We start from the raw sequence: 16,984 nt of genomic DNA, 5'->3' as shown, positions 1-16,984 counted from the left end.
TCAGTCAAATCAAGACTAGTACATGATTTAGAATTAGATATAAATTATTGTTAATCTGATTTCTTTTTTTTTTTTTGATTTATTATCTTGATTACAATTTTGAAAAATTTAGATTCTATAACCTCACCCATACCACTCTGATATCACTTGTAAGATTTAATACATATGAACAAACATAAAATCATGCAATTATAATTCATAGAATCTATGCATAGATTATAAAAAACGAAATTAAATACTGTAAGTTTCTAGAAATACCTAGATCGCCATGCAACTAATCCGTAAGGTTGGCGAGATTACCTCCCAACATAACTTATTCTTCTATTCTAGGAATCTTCCTTAATAACAACTTCCAATGGGATAAACTATATTGTAGACATTTTGCATCAGCTTTTTAAGTAGAAATTTAGCCAATTTATAATAGGTTAATTAACTCCCATCAAAGTTCAATAAACTTCAAGACTCACACTTATATTGTTCACCAAGATCATAACATTTAAGTTTATTCAGTTTATTTTTATGAATCATTTAAGTCCATTTATAAACTGATATTAGATTATTCAATTATCCAGTTTTATTATACCGCAAATATTATTAATATTAGCCCATATAAGAAAAATTCTAATATTAACTAGTTGATATATACTTTAGAGAAGCTGTATAATTTTGTTAGAAATTTGAATCAAGTTATTCATTGTCATATATATATACACACACATACACACACACACACACACACACACACACACATATATATATATATATATTTATGGTTTTACAGTTTAACAATAATAAAAAATGATATACGAAAGAAATCTTTCGTGAATATTATAAACGTCATTATAACTTATTTTACAATTTTTAAGGAGGGTCATGCCAAATTGCAAGCACCGTTTCGCTCATTGGACGTCGCACCAAAAGGCACACTCTCAAGTAGGAGCACAAGGGCAGCATCGTCGTGGGTCTGGTTTCAGCAAGGTTTTGAAAAATATGCTGAAATCGTTTGTTATTAAGAATAGTAACAAGAGTGGAGAAAGAAGGTGAAAAATAGACATTCGGCCTGTCTTAAATTTAAGTCTTTACAAAATGTTAAAGGAATACATGTCTTAGGAAGAGGAACGAACAGGGCCTTGACTTTCTTAATGGGCTACAGTCATCTATCTCACTTTAAGTGTTTTCTTTTTTCTTTTTAAATGACCAAATCTCAGTTTAAGTTGTTTGAGCATGAAACCGAAGCGAGTGTGAATGCGTGGTTCTGTCCCTGAATGCTTACATATGGAATTAATTATGGGCTCACTTCATTCAAACTAACTAAAAAATATATTTTGAAGCAGAACAAAGAGAAAAGTTCAAGAGAAACCGACTTTTATATCATCTGTTTCAAAAGACATAAAGTAGGGAGGCCATATGCACTCCCTATAGATTATTGTAAAAATAACGGAAATATAACTTCTTTATTCAAAATCCCATTGCTCAACTTTTGCTACAATCAGTTGAAGTGAGCGGATGGATCAGAATCAGGCATGTTATTCTGAGAACTGAGTCCACCCCCAGAGCTTGAACCAGATGAGTCCCCGTAGTACAATCCAGAGTAAGGATCGAAAAAGCTTTGACCGGGAACCATGTTGTCATAGACAGGCACAGGCTCATTAACCCCAGGCATCCCAATCTGTCGATACTCCGCTACTTGAGGCCCCACATTCGGCTCTTTGGGTGCAGAATTACGTTGATTCTCATTCTGACGATAACGCTTCATGTACAGAGTGAGAGGCCCAACGTAGTTGTCGAAACCTAACTTTTTCAAAGACCAAATGACGTCCTCAGCGGTGATGGTCTTACGCAACTCATTATGGCAGCGTTCATTTGCTTCTCCAGTGAGGAAGCCAATGAATTCAGAAACACATTCTTGAACGGTCTCTTTGGCATCATCAGATATCTTGGCATGTGGAGGGAGCGCACGGCGCATGATGCGTACAACGTTAGCAATGGGCATGAATTGATCTTGTTCGCGTACAACACATGGTGGTTTTTGCTCAGCCGGGTTATTGTTGTCGTTAATGTTGACAACATTATTATTGACGGCGGCGGTATTGATGGCGGCGGTGGCAGTGTTGTCATTTCCTGAATGAATGTTCAAGGCTGAAAACAAACAAGATGATAACGTAAAAATATCAGTACATGTAGCCTATTTTATATGCATATTTATCATCATCAACATCATAAAGTTTTCTTGATATCAAGAAAATGGTGGTGTTTACTTCCTTTTGATTCATCTTAACAGAAACGTATCATAAAATGAAATCTGGTAAATATGGCAACCTATTTAAGTGCATGTACATAATTAAAAAAAGTTCATGTTATTAATTAGTTCTATAAATGGTTATTAATTCAATGTCACATCTCTACTAATAAGGTATGATTTCCTGTCAATTTGCTTTTAAGGCTCCAGTCCATAATTGCATACTTAAAGTGGACAGACTTACAAAATATTTACAAATAAGTTAATGATATATTTTTATGAAAAATTGGTTTTTTTTTTTTTCAGTATATAGACAAATTAAATATAATAAAGAAGTTAACTGCCACGTCATAGGCATGCATAGCAAAGGTGGCAACTATAGGCCATGCCAAACACCATCCACCTGAAATGGGGCCCTGTCAGCAACCTCTGCTTACCTCCTCTACAACTGTTAAGAACAAAAGTCAAAGCCTTTTTGCTCTGCGGGATTTAAACCAAATTTATTCTTTGATAGCGAAAAATTAAACAATCTACATAACTCTTGAAATTAAATGAATTTTTACTCTGAATAAACTCCTGCGTGAAGGGAAGGTTAGTGAAGAACAAAGAGAAAAAGAATGTTAGATATATCATTGTAACAGAGAAATAGAATGTTAAGGCTATGAAAAAAAGAATAAGACAGAAAGTAACAGATAACCCATCAACCGTTACTAGTGAGGTAAAAAACAGCAGAGAAAGAGATTAGGCTCAAAAAAGTAGCCAAAATATATGTTATATTTGCATCTCTGCTGAAATCACGTTCAAATTAAAATGAAAGAGCTAAGGCGAAAAGACAGAAACCATCATTTGTATGCAACTATATGAGTACAGTGATATAGGGAAAAATTCAAGAACGAAAGCAATTTTCCCCATAAAATCAATCTACGCATGCAGTACATTATTATTGCTCAAAAATCTCACATCACATTGGCATGCATATGAAGCTTGACAGAGAAAATGAGGATAATGAAGGAACATATACTAAAAGCCAATAGATAAATATATGTGATTAATTTACCAGAGCTTGTTCTAGCAAGCTTGTTGGGAAACTGATTGAATCCATCTTCACGTTCCATAGCTTCTCACTATTAATTGAAATTCTCTTTTTCTGAATGGGCACTACACCACTGTCGACCACCGTCAATTTATAGACATGACAAAGTGGCCTTTTCATCCAGGTAACTTAGTATTGCCGGTGATAACAGCTTCTTTAATGGGCTGTAACAGGTTTCCTTCATTTTATATATCAATGTTCTATACATGGCAATCTTTACGTAAATTATAAATTTTTATCATCAATATTATATTTCTCACACAACATATCGCACTATTTATTTGTCAATCACTTAAGAGTAAAATTTCGAGATAAAACCTTAATATATCATTGAATTTTTGAAGTAAGAAAAACATTAAATAACCACATGACTCAATTATTATGGGTAAATTAATAAGATTAATTTGCGCATATATATATATATATATATATATATATATATATATATATATATATATAGTTTATTCCATTTTGTAATGACCAAAAGATGCAAGTGATTAATTAAATTCTTTTTTCTTCTAAATTTTGGGACAAAAAGTTTGACTTGTCATTATCTACGATCGAAAATTTGCGAATTTACTGTGAGAAAATAAAATTCTTTTTAGTTCAGAAAAAGAAGCGATAAATTGAATTCTTATTTGCATAAAAATTCTATTTATCACTGGACATGTTAAATGGACAAGTTACATTCACCTACGCACACGCGCTCAAAAAATAGATACGGGTTCAAAATATTTTAACTCGTACCCGTTTAAACTCATATCCATTTAGACACATACCCATAGGTATTAAGACTTTCTGGGCAGGTCGGGTATACCCGTAGGTAGCCACGACCATACCCAAATGCAAAAATCCACCACATCCCATTCCCAATCTTCTTCCTTCACTGCAAACACTTTCTTTCTTGCTCCTCTTCCATTTATGCCAAAGCTTTCAATTGAATCCTCAAACTCTTGGACCCGACCCATTCTAATTTGATCCATTTTCCACCCGTACTTATTTAACTCATACCCAAATACTCGAATCAACCCACGCGTTCACTAAGTTTGTTGATCACAATTGATTGTAAGCACTTGTTTAGCATAAATGTTAGGATATCTATGAAAATGGCATATTATTAATTTTTTGACAGCTGTGGTAACTATAAAATAATGTTAAGATTAATATATATACATATATGTATATATATCAATAATAGTTCGTTTTAAAAGTCATAAATATATAGATTTATTTATGCTTACATTTAAGGTGAATTCATAATTGTCAAAACCATTAACACAAAAAACGATGTGTTTTGGAGTAGTTTTATGTTTTCAATTAAAACGTTGCGTTTCAAGAATTAATTAAAAGTTGCATGGTGTCATTTTTGAAACATTATCTTGTTAAGTTTGTAAAAAAAAAAAATATCCGTTCTCATCTCTTCGACTACTCCATTGTCTTATATGTTGTGGAGATCTTGTGGTGGAAGAGAAGATTGATTTAATGGTAGTTAATGTAAGAGTTGTCACTTTCATGTGTAAGATTGTATAGTTGATGACAGTTGTCAGGAATGTGCCATGAATATAGATGAAAACTCATGAGAAATGTGTGTAATCTTTGATAAATGAAATCGAGAGGTATTATTCAAGAAAATAGTTATGCATGTGTTATATCTGTTTTGATTTTGTGTGTTCATTTGTTATGGTATCAAAGCATTGCATGATTTGCCTCAATGGCTAGTAGTTCTAAACACTTTGGAAAGTTCTAAAGAATTTGGTCCTTTGTTGAATAGTGATTTGTCGATGTCAGGGGGATTTTAGATGTTAACTCTTCAAGCAATTAATCCAAAGTTGGCAAAAGAAAATTATGAAAATTGTTGTGCTTAGGGATTATTCACAATTAGTGCTTATGGGCTTGTTGGTCAACTCTCAGGTCTCATGTCATGTCTCTCTCCTATTGTTAATATTGAGAATGATGCATGTTGATAACGCAATTAATTGTTATTATTTTGATTTCTAATTCTCTTATGTTGTGTGGAAATTTAATTCAATCTAATGGAATTACTTATCTTTTTGCATTTAAGAAGCTTTGAGCATTTTTGGAGTAAGTTGGAATAAAAAGATGAAAAATTGGAGCAAACCTGTTAATCTGCAAATTCTGTGATGCTGACTAGGCGTGGGCACGTGAAATGACGAAAGCAGAATTCGGAAATTAAATTTGGACGTCCAGATCAGCTGCAAAGGTCCACAAAATATCAAGATTTGCTTCCTAGAAAATGGATAATTACTAACTGGAAAAGAGGATTAATTGAGATAGATAAGGAAGAATATTTTTAGAGTAAGGATATACATTAAAATACATATATTTTCCTTTCTTTTTGGGAAGATATGTATTACTTTTGCTTGGTTGGATTAGGAGATTAGGATTGACTTTTATTTTCCAGATTTTTAGTAGGGAGATAATATATATACTTTTATTTTTATTAGGGAATGATTAACCATTGTAATTGGAGGATTAGAGAGAAAAATATGGTTTACAGTGGCTGAATATTTTCTCTTGGTTGAAGGGATCTGAAACCATGGAACTACAATGATTGTGAGATTTATTTTTGTTCTTTAATGCATTTTTTTAATTATTCGAGTATTGATTATTTTTCTGAATTATTTTTCATGATTGTGTTGGTTGATTTCTAAGGCGTGCAATTAGTTTATCAATTAATATAATCTACTGCTAGTTTAGGTGTTGAATCCGTAATTGTTCAATCCATCTAATTGAAGTAGCAACTAGGTTTATCGTTTGCTGCATCAAAAACTGTAAATCCTAGGAAAATAATCAATTGGATTAAATGCAACGTCGTACGTTTGTGTTGTCTTGCTTCGTTGGTCTTTCTAATTCGTAATGCTATTGTTTAATTAAATTCGAGATCGTATCCGAATTATTAATCAATAAGGGTTAATTGAAATACATGTTTTTGGTTAACTAATCTTAAAGAAGGACAAGTTAATTTAATACCACAACGAATATTTGAATAATTAATTTGATATTTTTGGTTTCGATGATCAATCGTAGTTCCAATGGTGGATGTGACCGTAGACCAAAGTTTGTTTAATTGATTATTTACTTTCAGATTATTTCACTGAATTTTTATTTATTATTTTTAATTAGAATTTTCATTCAATTCAAAACCCCCCTTGTTTCCGTGTTTCGATTTATTTGTGACAACATACTAATCAAAGCTTTTCGAGGGAATGATCTCTATTTTCCTTTACTACATTTTTGTTGCAAGAATTTAGGATTTAATTTGGGTGTCAATGACAACACGTACCACATGTCTTAGTAGTTTAAGCAACAGAATCATGAGTATCATAAATGGAAGAAATTAGATAAATTGTTGATGAGCTAGTTAATTGTTTCCTTATTTGAGAATATGTTTAGTTATGTTGCTAGATGTACCACAACATAGAAAATTTGGAGCACATTAGAAACTTTTTTTGTTGTAGAGTCCGAAAGTTAGAGTGTTAAATATAAAAAACACATTGCAAACAATGAAAAAAGTAGTTTGACTAAACATAAGCATTTTAGGAAAATGAAAGATGTGGTTGATGCCTTAATGGTAAACAGCCAAAATGTGACAGAAGGTAAATTAGTAGATTTTATATTGGATGGAATAGGACTTGGATACGATTATGTTATTGTCCATATTACCTTAAGACTAGATGAAGCTTTTGGTGTTATAACATTATGAGAAGCAAGGTTTGTTTTGTAAAAATACGAGTAGAGACTTTCTAAACAATCTGCTTATATTTTTTATATTCATGAAAGTTCAATAAATGTGACTAATAGAAAAATAGAAAGAAACTCTAGCAGTTAGGGAGATAGAAATCAAAGATACTATGATTTTTCAATTGGTGGCTTAGAGAGGCATTACTATTGAACGTAGAAATATGTATCAGTCATTTGTAAATATAATGCAGAATAATAAAATGCGAGGTTGGAGCAAAGAATTTGATAAATCCAAAGTGATTTGTCAAGTATGTCAGAAGAGTGGTCATGTTGCATCGCATTGTTATCAAAGGTTTGATGTAACCGATGTATGGAATATTAGAGGTTCTAGTGTAACCAAGGTAGTTTTCAACCACAATTTGAGGCAAATAAAGGTAGTTTACAGACAAATGTTAGTCAAATGAAGTATGTTGAGGCTCATTCTATATCAAAGGCTTATGATAACCATTTTCCTAGTACTGGATATATTATTGTGAAACCAAGAGGTTTGGGTTTTAATCAGGCCAAAGGACTTATTCCCACCCAAGGTATGTTGTTTTCCTAAATTTTATTTTTAATTTTGAAAATCTCATTTATCTACCTATGAGTTGTTAAGTCTGTTAATTTTAAAGGCAAAATCGTCATTTTATATTTAATATTAAAAATAAACTTAAATTTGATTTCATTTTTCCTCTCTAAATCCTAAAAAGTAACAATTTTTTTCCAACCCAAGTTTTCAAAAGTAGCATTTTTCCCTTAGAGTTTTCAATTTTTTAGAGTAATTTTTTTGACAACGAAGAGACTTCCTTGGTGACCTTCAAGCAACGTCTTTTTCTCTTTGGCGTGTCCTCTTTCTAGCACGTCCTCCTTCTAACATTGTGCGACATCAGTGTCTTTAGAGAATGAGTGCGACTCGTCTTTGTCTCTGACGAAGATGAATCGTCTTTGTCTTTGTCAATGACGAAGACTCTTCTTTGACGATGAAAACTCTTCATTGACAAAAAGTCTTTGTCATCGAGGTCTTCGTTCTCTGACAATGATGATATTACACAATGCTAGAAGAAGGAAAGAAGGACTTGTCAGAGAGGAAGAAATGTTGCCTAGAGATCGTCGGAGAAGTCTCTTCATCACTGAAGAAATTGAATTTGAAAAATTGAAAATCCTAAGAGCAAAATGCTATTTTTGAAAACTTGGGTTGAAAAAAATTGTCAGTTTTTAGAGTTTAGAGGAAAAATGATATAACTAACAATTTTAGTTAATTTTAACCCCCTACGGGTGAGTAGATGAGATTTTCAAAGTTAAAGGATGAAAACTTAAGAAAATAGTATATTTTGGGTAGGAATAAGTACTGGACTTAAGAGCAATATATCATGTCTCTTCAAACTCAAGTAAGCTAGATAATAAGGTAGGATATGAAGGCAAACAATGGCTTCAAGTTGGGAATGAGGAGTGCTAAACATTTCTCATACAAGCTATTGCTTCCTTCTTACACCTTTGACTAATAAATCTTTACACCTATATAATATTTTGTGTCCCTAACATAACTGAAAACCTATTAAATATACCAAAGTTGACAAAAGATAACAATGTAGTGGCAGAGTTTAATTTTGATTTTTGTTTTGTTAAGGATTAAAAAAAAAAACCATGATTGTTCATCTTAAAGGAATTGTGAAAGATGTGGATTATACCAACCTTTTACAACCTCCAATCCAGCAACTTCTACCTTAAGTTTTAGTGTTCCGAGGTCTCTTCAGTCTATGAATAAAGATTTCATGTCTATAGATAAATAGTTTCTTAGAAATTTAGTATTACCTACTAGGAAAATTGATTAAATTTTGTGTATAACAAGGTTAGGACATCTTTGCTCATAAGTTCTTAGTCATGTATTCAACTTGTTGTAATTAAATAATTGTGATGTGAATAAAATGTTTGTTTGTTTTGATTGTTAGCTTGGGAAAAATCACTTTAAATCATTTCCTAGTTCTACATCCAAAGTTAAATTTCCTCTTGAATTAATCCATACAAACATATGGGAACCTACTCCTATCATGTTTCTAGAAGGGTTTAGATACTATATTGTTTTTGTGAATAAAGTTTCACGATTTGTGTTGATATAGTCATAATAATTATCTTAAAGAGGAAGCAATTAACCATCAAACTATTATTCATGTAAATCATAATTATATTCATGAAGAAACAATTATTTATGCCTATAATGTAAGTCATTATGCTCATAAAGTAAGTTATTATTACATTCATAATATAAACAATTAAACATTAAATTATTATGCCCATAAATCTTAAAACTTCATGTTTTTCACATAACCTTAAAATAGAAAAATATATATTGATCCATCATATTTTGAAATGTATCAAACATAAACATAATTCATGAAGAATTTAGAAGTTGTTGATTTCCCTCACTTGATCCCTTGATTTAATGATGGATAAAACGTAAGTTTTTCTATTTGTAAATTGCTGTAGTTAGTGTTTTACTATTAGTGTGTTGGAGTAATAATAATGTAAGTGTTGTAAAAATATGTGTAAGGGGTAGAGAGAGGATCAATTCCTATTTATAGCATTGCATGTGACTTCCCATCAAAAGACACATACTTATTTATGGAGAGACACATCATTTCATTATGAGAGTTACACCTTACCAACAAAGAGTCACATCTTTTATCATAAGGAATTACATCTTTACATTAGACAATTGAATTTAGGTATTGAAAATCTTTAATAAGGATTAATTGTTTTATTAAAAAAAATGTAATTATACTTGATAAAACAAATTTTCAATGTCATGTGAGTAATAATTTTTATATTCTTCCACTTAACTTATATAATATTACTAAGAAAGACGTAATATGCACAAAATTTCATACCAAAACCTTTCTTACATTGACCATAACATTATATCATTATTAAGCTAAAATATTAATGTGAGTCATGGTGCTTGTATGTTAATTTTACTATCTTTATTATAAGAGTATTCTTATCAATATTATTCTATATCAATTATGTATACAAATAGAAAACAGGAAAAATCAAAAGCTCTTAAGTGAGCTCAGAGTGTTAAATGCATAAACTTAATATAATATCATTAATGACGTCTAATAATTCTCATTCTTTCAACATTTTTATTAAATGTTTTGATAGGTAATCTATTTGTTAAAGGATTTGCAATTATAAGATTAGTGTTAATGTATTCAATTGACACTTTGTATTTCTAAACTTTTTCATTAACGACAAAGTCTTTTATTTCTATATGCTTACCACCTTTAAAATACTTGTCATTTCTAAAAAAGAAAAATATGAAAAAGTTAACTTTTAGAGCACAACACTGTCAACAACCACAAGTCCTAAAATAAAATTTTGCAACCATAATTCATGAATAGTACTAGTTCATTATTGACATTTTTATAATAGAGTTTTTAATCATTCATTTGTTGTTCTTGATCATTATTTGATCTTATGGAACAACAATTGTAGAAGTTTTGGGTACAATTTCCACCCTAACTACTTGAATGCTAACATCATGCATTCTTTCACTCCCACTAATGTCACCATTTTCAATGAACCTAACATTTCCATATTCAACAATTCTTTTATCAACAAATCCAACAAAGTCTGAATTTGAATATCCAATCACCTTAAGATGATCAGATTTTCTATAAGTGAACATATGATCTTTTGTTCCTTGCAAGTGTTTTAGAACTTTCTTTACAACTTTCCAATGATCCAAACTTAGATTACTTTGATACCTGCCTAGCAAAAATTAATGTCTAGTTTAATTTATGTTTGAACATAAATTAAACTCCTAACAAGTGATGCACAAGGAATACTTTTCATTTGCACTTGTTTCAATTCATTTTTCAAACATGATATAAGTTTAAATTCATCCTCTTTCTGAATTGGATTTACCCTTGTTGAGCATTAATCCATCTTAAATTTTTCTAGAATTTTATTAATATAGACTTTTGAAACAACTTTAACAATATTTGTAATCTATCACAAAATATTTTTATTCCAATCACATAAGTTGTCTCTCCAATATTTTTTTTATTTCAAAATTCTCAGAGAGATATTTCTTGGTTTCATGTAATAAACCATATGTCATCAACATACAAAATAAATTTGCTTCCACTAACCTTCATTTATATACACCGATCAACAATATTTTCTTGAAAACAAAAATAATGGTATCACTAAACTTAAGATACCATTTTTTAGAAGGCTTGTTAAGTTTGTATATTGATTCCCACATTCATTAATGGTACTTATCCACATTCATTCCTAAAGTCTTTAATTTTCTGATAAGTTCATTATCTCAAGAACATGTTCAAGCATGGTACATGAACATCATATTTCATGGTGATCAAAGTACTTATTGATGTAACAACAATTGACTTTTCAGTAGTTTAAGAATATTCTTAAATTTCTTGGCATCATCAATTTTAGAAAGAGTTGACTTTCAGTTATTTGCAGTTATCATTTGCATAAACATTATGCTTAATCTATTTAATCTTTTCCAAACTATATAAATATTTTCATCATCGCTGCTTTCATTTATAATAGCAATAAATTCATAATTTAGAGTGTCAAATCAAGACCTAAAACATGTAAGTGAAACTTAACTTGCTTACTCCAATAAGTGAAATTAAATCAATTGAATAAAGGAACAGAAGAAGCATGCGGATGAATTGAAATGGGTACAAATACTTGCAAATAAAATTAAAATTTCATACACTTTTGCTTTGAGTTATAAAATTTATCACATAAATTCAAATTTAAAATATAACATAAAGTACATCAAAGTTCACCTTTGGGTGATACCAAGATATACAAATAGAAAAAGGTTGTTACATTGCCAATTGGCCCCTTGCCATATTTGTTTTGATGTTGTGCCAGTAGATTATCTGCTATGTTCTCCTTCTCAAACTATTTGTGTTATGTCTTCAAGGCAGTGTAAATTTTGTTATAGTTGTTTTGTTGTTGTGTTAGTTGTTCTCTTGCTTGTTGATTTGTTATTGGATGTTGTGTCTAGCAAATGAAGTTTTGCTTGTTCTAGATGGGTAATGATGCGTGCTTTTGGCTTTGGGGTTTTTGTTGTGGTGTGGTGTGTGAGTTGTTTAAGGGGTCTTGTTGTATAGTCAGATTTTTGAGAGTGTTTAGTGATATGTTTTTTTTTTTAGCTCTTGCTATCTTGTTTCCTATCTGGTTTTTGTATAGATAGTATAACAAGATGAACTTAGTTTGTTTTCCTTGGGTTTTAGTTATACACTCTTACTTACCATAAAAAAAAAATATACAAATAGAAACAATAATTGGTAATCACTTATGCATTAATTAGATCAATTTATTATCTTTGGATATGCAAATAAAGCTAATAAAACATATTAATTACCACAATCATGTTTGTCAATTATAAGAATATATAATTAACCTTTGGGTTAATCCCAAAGTGTCTCATGATGCAAACTTCAATTTACTTATAAACAGACATCATTGCATAATTTTAATGTCATCTTTGAATATAAAAGTTTATGGATAATTGAAAAATAATAATAAGAATAAATTATAATTTAAAATTCATTTATATTAAGATTTGACTATTTTGGTAACTAACAAATATTTATAAATATAAAATTTAAATTATAATAAGTTTCAAATCATTACAAATATTTATAATTTGAAATTTATTTCCATTAAAATTCAGTCACTTTGGTGACTAACAAATCATACATAATATAAATTTCAAATCACAATAAAATCCAAATTATTAGAAACATTTATAATTTTGAAATTTATTTACATTAAGATTTGACCACTTTGATAGCTAACAAATTATTCATTATATAAATTTCAAATTATAATAAATTTCTAATAATTCTTTAATATTTTTCCACTACTAATATTTTATATGTCACTTTTAAATTAAAAACCATTCATATAGATAAAATTCATAATGAAAAATAAATTTTAAGAACCAATAACAATAACCGTTAGGAAATTAAATAACATGCAACATTTCTCATCCCTTCAATGCAATAATTTGATTATGTGAAATTTCCCTTAATATTGTGCATATGAATGAGAAAATAATCTTATGGCTTTTGTGGACACATAACTTAAAAATTATTTTTGTCATGCATATGCCATTTACATCTATCATTAAATTTAAACATACTCATTTATTTGTCATGTTTAACAAATATATACACTAATGCATAATTCTCACAAAGCAATCATAACGCATTTATTGGTGAAGTGTTACATACATCATATGTATTCTTCATAAAAGAAAAGAAGAAGATCAATATGTCATTTGTTTTTGCAATACCAAGATTCATTCTTTACATTTACATCAATATTGTTACTTTTATATGCAATCAAACAAACTTAATTTAAACTATAAATTAAATCAACAATTTTTAATGGAAAACATGAGTTTCTAAACCTATCTTCGATGCCATATGAAATCTATAATAATTACCTTAAAGCGAAAACAATTAAATATCAAACTATCATTCATAGAAATCATAATTATATTCATGAAGAAATAATTAATTATGCTCATAATGTAAGTCATTATGCCCATAAAGTAAGTTATTATTACATTCATAATATAAACAATTAAACATTAAACTATTATGTCATAAATTTTAAAACTTCATGTTTTTCATATAAACTAAAGATAGAAAAATATACCTTGATCTATAGTATTTTGAAATGTATTAAACATAAAGAGAATTTATGAAGAATTTAGAGAATATTGATTTATCTTACTTGACCACTTGACTTGTTGATAAATAAAAGAAAATAAGTTTTCCTATCTGTAAATTATTAATGTTAGTGTGTTTTTATTAGTCTGTTTTAGTAATAGTAATGTAAGTGTTATAAAAACATGTGTATGGGGTAGAGAGAGGACCAACTTTATTTATAACATTAAATGTGACTTTTCATCAAAAGTCACATACTTATAGAGAGACGCATCATTTCATTATAAAGAGTTATATTTTACCATTAACAAAAAGTCACATCTTTTTATCATAAGGATTCACATCTTTATATTAGCTAATCGAATTTAGGTATAGAAAATATTTATTAACAATTAATTGTTTCATCAAAAAATATAATTATACTTGATAAAATAAATTTTTAATATCATGTGAGTCATAATTCTTATAGATATTTCCTCTAAAAACTAAGTTAGGAACTAAAGATGTATTTGTTAAGTTTCATGTGTTAATGGACAAATGGTTAGAAACAAAAATTAAGATTGTGCAAAGTGATTGGGGGTTGAGTTCAGAGGTCTTGTATCTATTTTGCAAGGAGGTATAAACTATAGACACCATTGTCCTTATATTCATCAACAAAATGAGAGGGTAGAAAGAAAACATAGTTGTCTTGCTGAAATAGGATTAACTCTTCTTTCGTATGCTCATCTTGCGTTGTCATATTGGTGGTTAGCCATCTAGACAATTGCCTTCCTCATAAATTAACATTTTTTCACCATTCTAGACATTTTTTTTTTAAGTCCATTGATTATAGTTTTTTAAAAACTTTTGGGTGTGCTTGTTATCCTCACTTAAGACCTTATAACAAACACAAATTGAGTTTTCATACACATAACTGTGTCTTTATATGATATAGTTTGCCATATGAGGAATATAAGTGTCTAAGTCCATCTGGAAGAGTATTTATATCAACAAGTGTCACTTTTGATGAGAGTGATTTTTTATTTAAAGACAATCCTAACTTTGTTTAGAATAAGACTGATGAAAGTAATTCTTCTATTGTAAAGGAATATCCCTTAAACAACTTCTTTAATCATGAAGTTACCTTAATTTCTTCTAATGGTATAAATTTTGGTAGCAATTTCCTGAAGTATAATATTACTGGTTTCGACTATGATAAAACATAATTTGTGATTGAAACTCAACTCAAATAATCAAATACCTATATGTTCTTTAAATTAACCAATGTCATTGTTTCTACAATTGATGATCATACCATTCCAATATCTCCTCTGATCTACTAGAAAGTTCACTCTCTAACACACAAAAATCCTTACTTGAATTACCTAGTCAATCTTTTCCTTTATTATTCTTCCTGTAATAGTTTCCCTACTATTCATCTTAAAGTTGTCTTACAAGCAAACAATGCCTTGTTGTCTCAACACGAGAATCATTCTTTACTAATTAATATAAAGTCCATTCATCACATGATAACCAGATCTAAAATTAGTTCTCTACCTTCATCGAGAGTGTTAGCAAGCAATTTGATGAGTTCTAACCATTGAATCAGGTGAGTTAAGATTTCACAAGCGTGGTAGAGACTCGAATCCAGACTTTCACCTTGAAAGTTCTAATACTCCACCAATTTTGTTAATTCTTAGGGTCTTGATGAGTTCTAATTTGTTAGAGCCAAAGGATGTTATTGAAGCATTAAACAAACCACATTGGTTTCAGGTAATGAAACGTGAGTTTATCGCATTGTAGAATAACCATACATGGGAGTTAGAACCATTGCAATCAAATATGAATATTGTATATCACAAATAAGTGTTTAAGACAAAGGTTAAGTAGATGGCACTTTACAAAAAATCAAAACTTAAGGAATGTAATATAAACATTGTGAAAAAGGGATATGAGATTTGATTGATTATAAGGTGGTTGCTTTTATTTATTGATTGTTTATCACTCACTCATTTCCTTTAGATTTTGTAAGTGAGAGATAATTTGCAGTTGAGTGGTAGCAATTAAGCTTAGAGCGAGACATGAGGGGATTCTCCTATGATTTTTCTTCATAATGTTTTATGTTTATTTCATATGTTTGATTTGGATTGTACACACATTTTATTGGGATTTTATTAAAAAAAAATTTTCCACATGGTTTTAATGATGAGGGCATTTTGGTAATATAAAGATATTGTTTGCTCATTGTCACTTGATGCATTAGTTAAGAATAAGTTGCACATTTCTCTTGTTGACAAAACTTGTAGATGAAGATGTTGCACAGACTTGTGTTTTGATTTCATAGCGGATTTGAGTAATCTTCCATAGATTTAGATTGCGTTTACAGCCGAACCATTCAAAATTATCGTGCCCCCTTTATATTTCTGCTTTTGATATTATTTTTAACTGTTTGTGTGTTGAATCTTCAAAGCTCTCTAAATCAATCCTATGTCATTCACACTTAAATGAAATTTCAGACTATTAAGGGATAAAAAGTTTGTCTCATTTGTGATGAGGAGACGTCTTCCATGGTTTTACATAGGGGATTTTTTACTTAGCTCATGGTCATTTCCTTCATTATTGAAGGAAAAATTAGTAGTGAAATTTTAAAATAATTACAATATTTAAATCAGTAATTATGAATACCTCCAATGTACACAATTAACAAATTTGATATAACGACGTACAATGAGATTGGATACTGTTGCAGAAAGAGCTTCACATAATTAGTCTTCCAAGCTATTCTCCCATGATGAACATGTAGGCGTTCTTAATATATTTTTTAATCTTGCAATTGAAAAAACCTATGAGGTTTGTCTTCACTAAATTTTACCGCATTTGTACAATAGTTCCAATCATTATTTCTGATCCAATGATCCTTTTCTTTATTATATATTTTTATAATTAAGTGTGTGTGTATATATATAAATTAAGTGTGTGTGTGTGTATATATATATATATATATATACAACACCTTAACCAAAGCGAAGTCCAAAGGGCCCAAGTAGGCCACAAACAAAGAACGAAAATTACACGCTAATTTAAAAGTATCATTCCATTTACGATAATTAGGCACATCTTTTGTAATTCTATCTTTGCCTCAACAACATGGAGTAAAAGAATGCCTACCAACCATACAAAATATGAAGCGAGATACTAACATTTTTATCC

The 16,984-nt window shown here is 29.6% G+C and overlaps 1 protein-coding gene across 1 annotated transcript; it reads right to left on the bottom strand.

Moving 5' to 3' along the window:
• Positions 1 to 1,301: 1,301 nt before the first annotated feature.
• On the bottom strand, positions 1,302 to 3,398 carry LOC123194876 (nuclear transcription factor Y subunit B-9-like). The gene is made up of 2 exons (XM_044608361.1): positions 3,297 to 3,398; positions 1,302 to 2,139 (listed from the first exon to the last, which is right to left on the bottom strand). Exons 1-2 carry the CDS (start codon positions 3,352 to 3,354, stop codon positions 1,490 to 1,492), a joined length of 708 nt encoding a protein of 235 aa, XP_044464296.1. The 5' UTR covers positions 3,355 to 3,398; the 3' UTR covers positions 1,302 to 1,489.
• Positions 3,399 to 16,984: the final 13,586 nt, after the last annotated feature.

This window comes from Mangifera indica, chromosome 1 (genome assembly GCF_011075055.1).
Source record: "Mangifera indica cultivar Alphonso chromosome 1, CATAS_Mindica_2.1, whole genome shotgun sequence".
Classification (NCBI taxonomy): domain Eukaryota; kingdom Viridiplantae; phylum Streptophyta; class Magnoliopsida; order Sapindales; family Anacardiaceae; genus Mangifera; species Mangifera indica.
The sequence above is the reverse complement of the archived record's forward strand: the minus strand, read 5'-3'. Positions and strand labels throughout refer to the sequence as shown.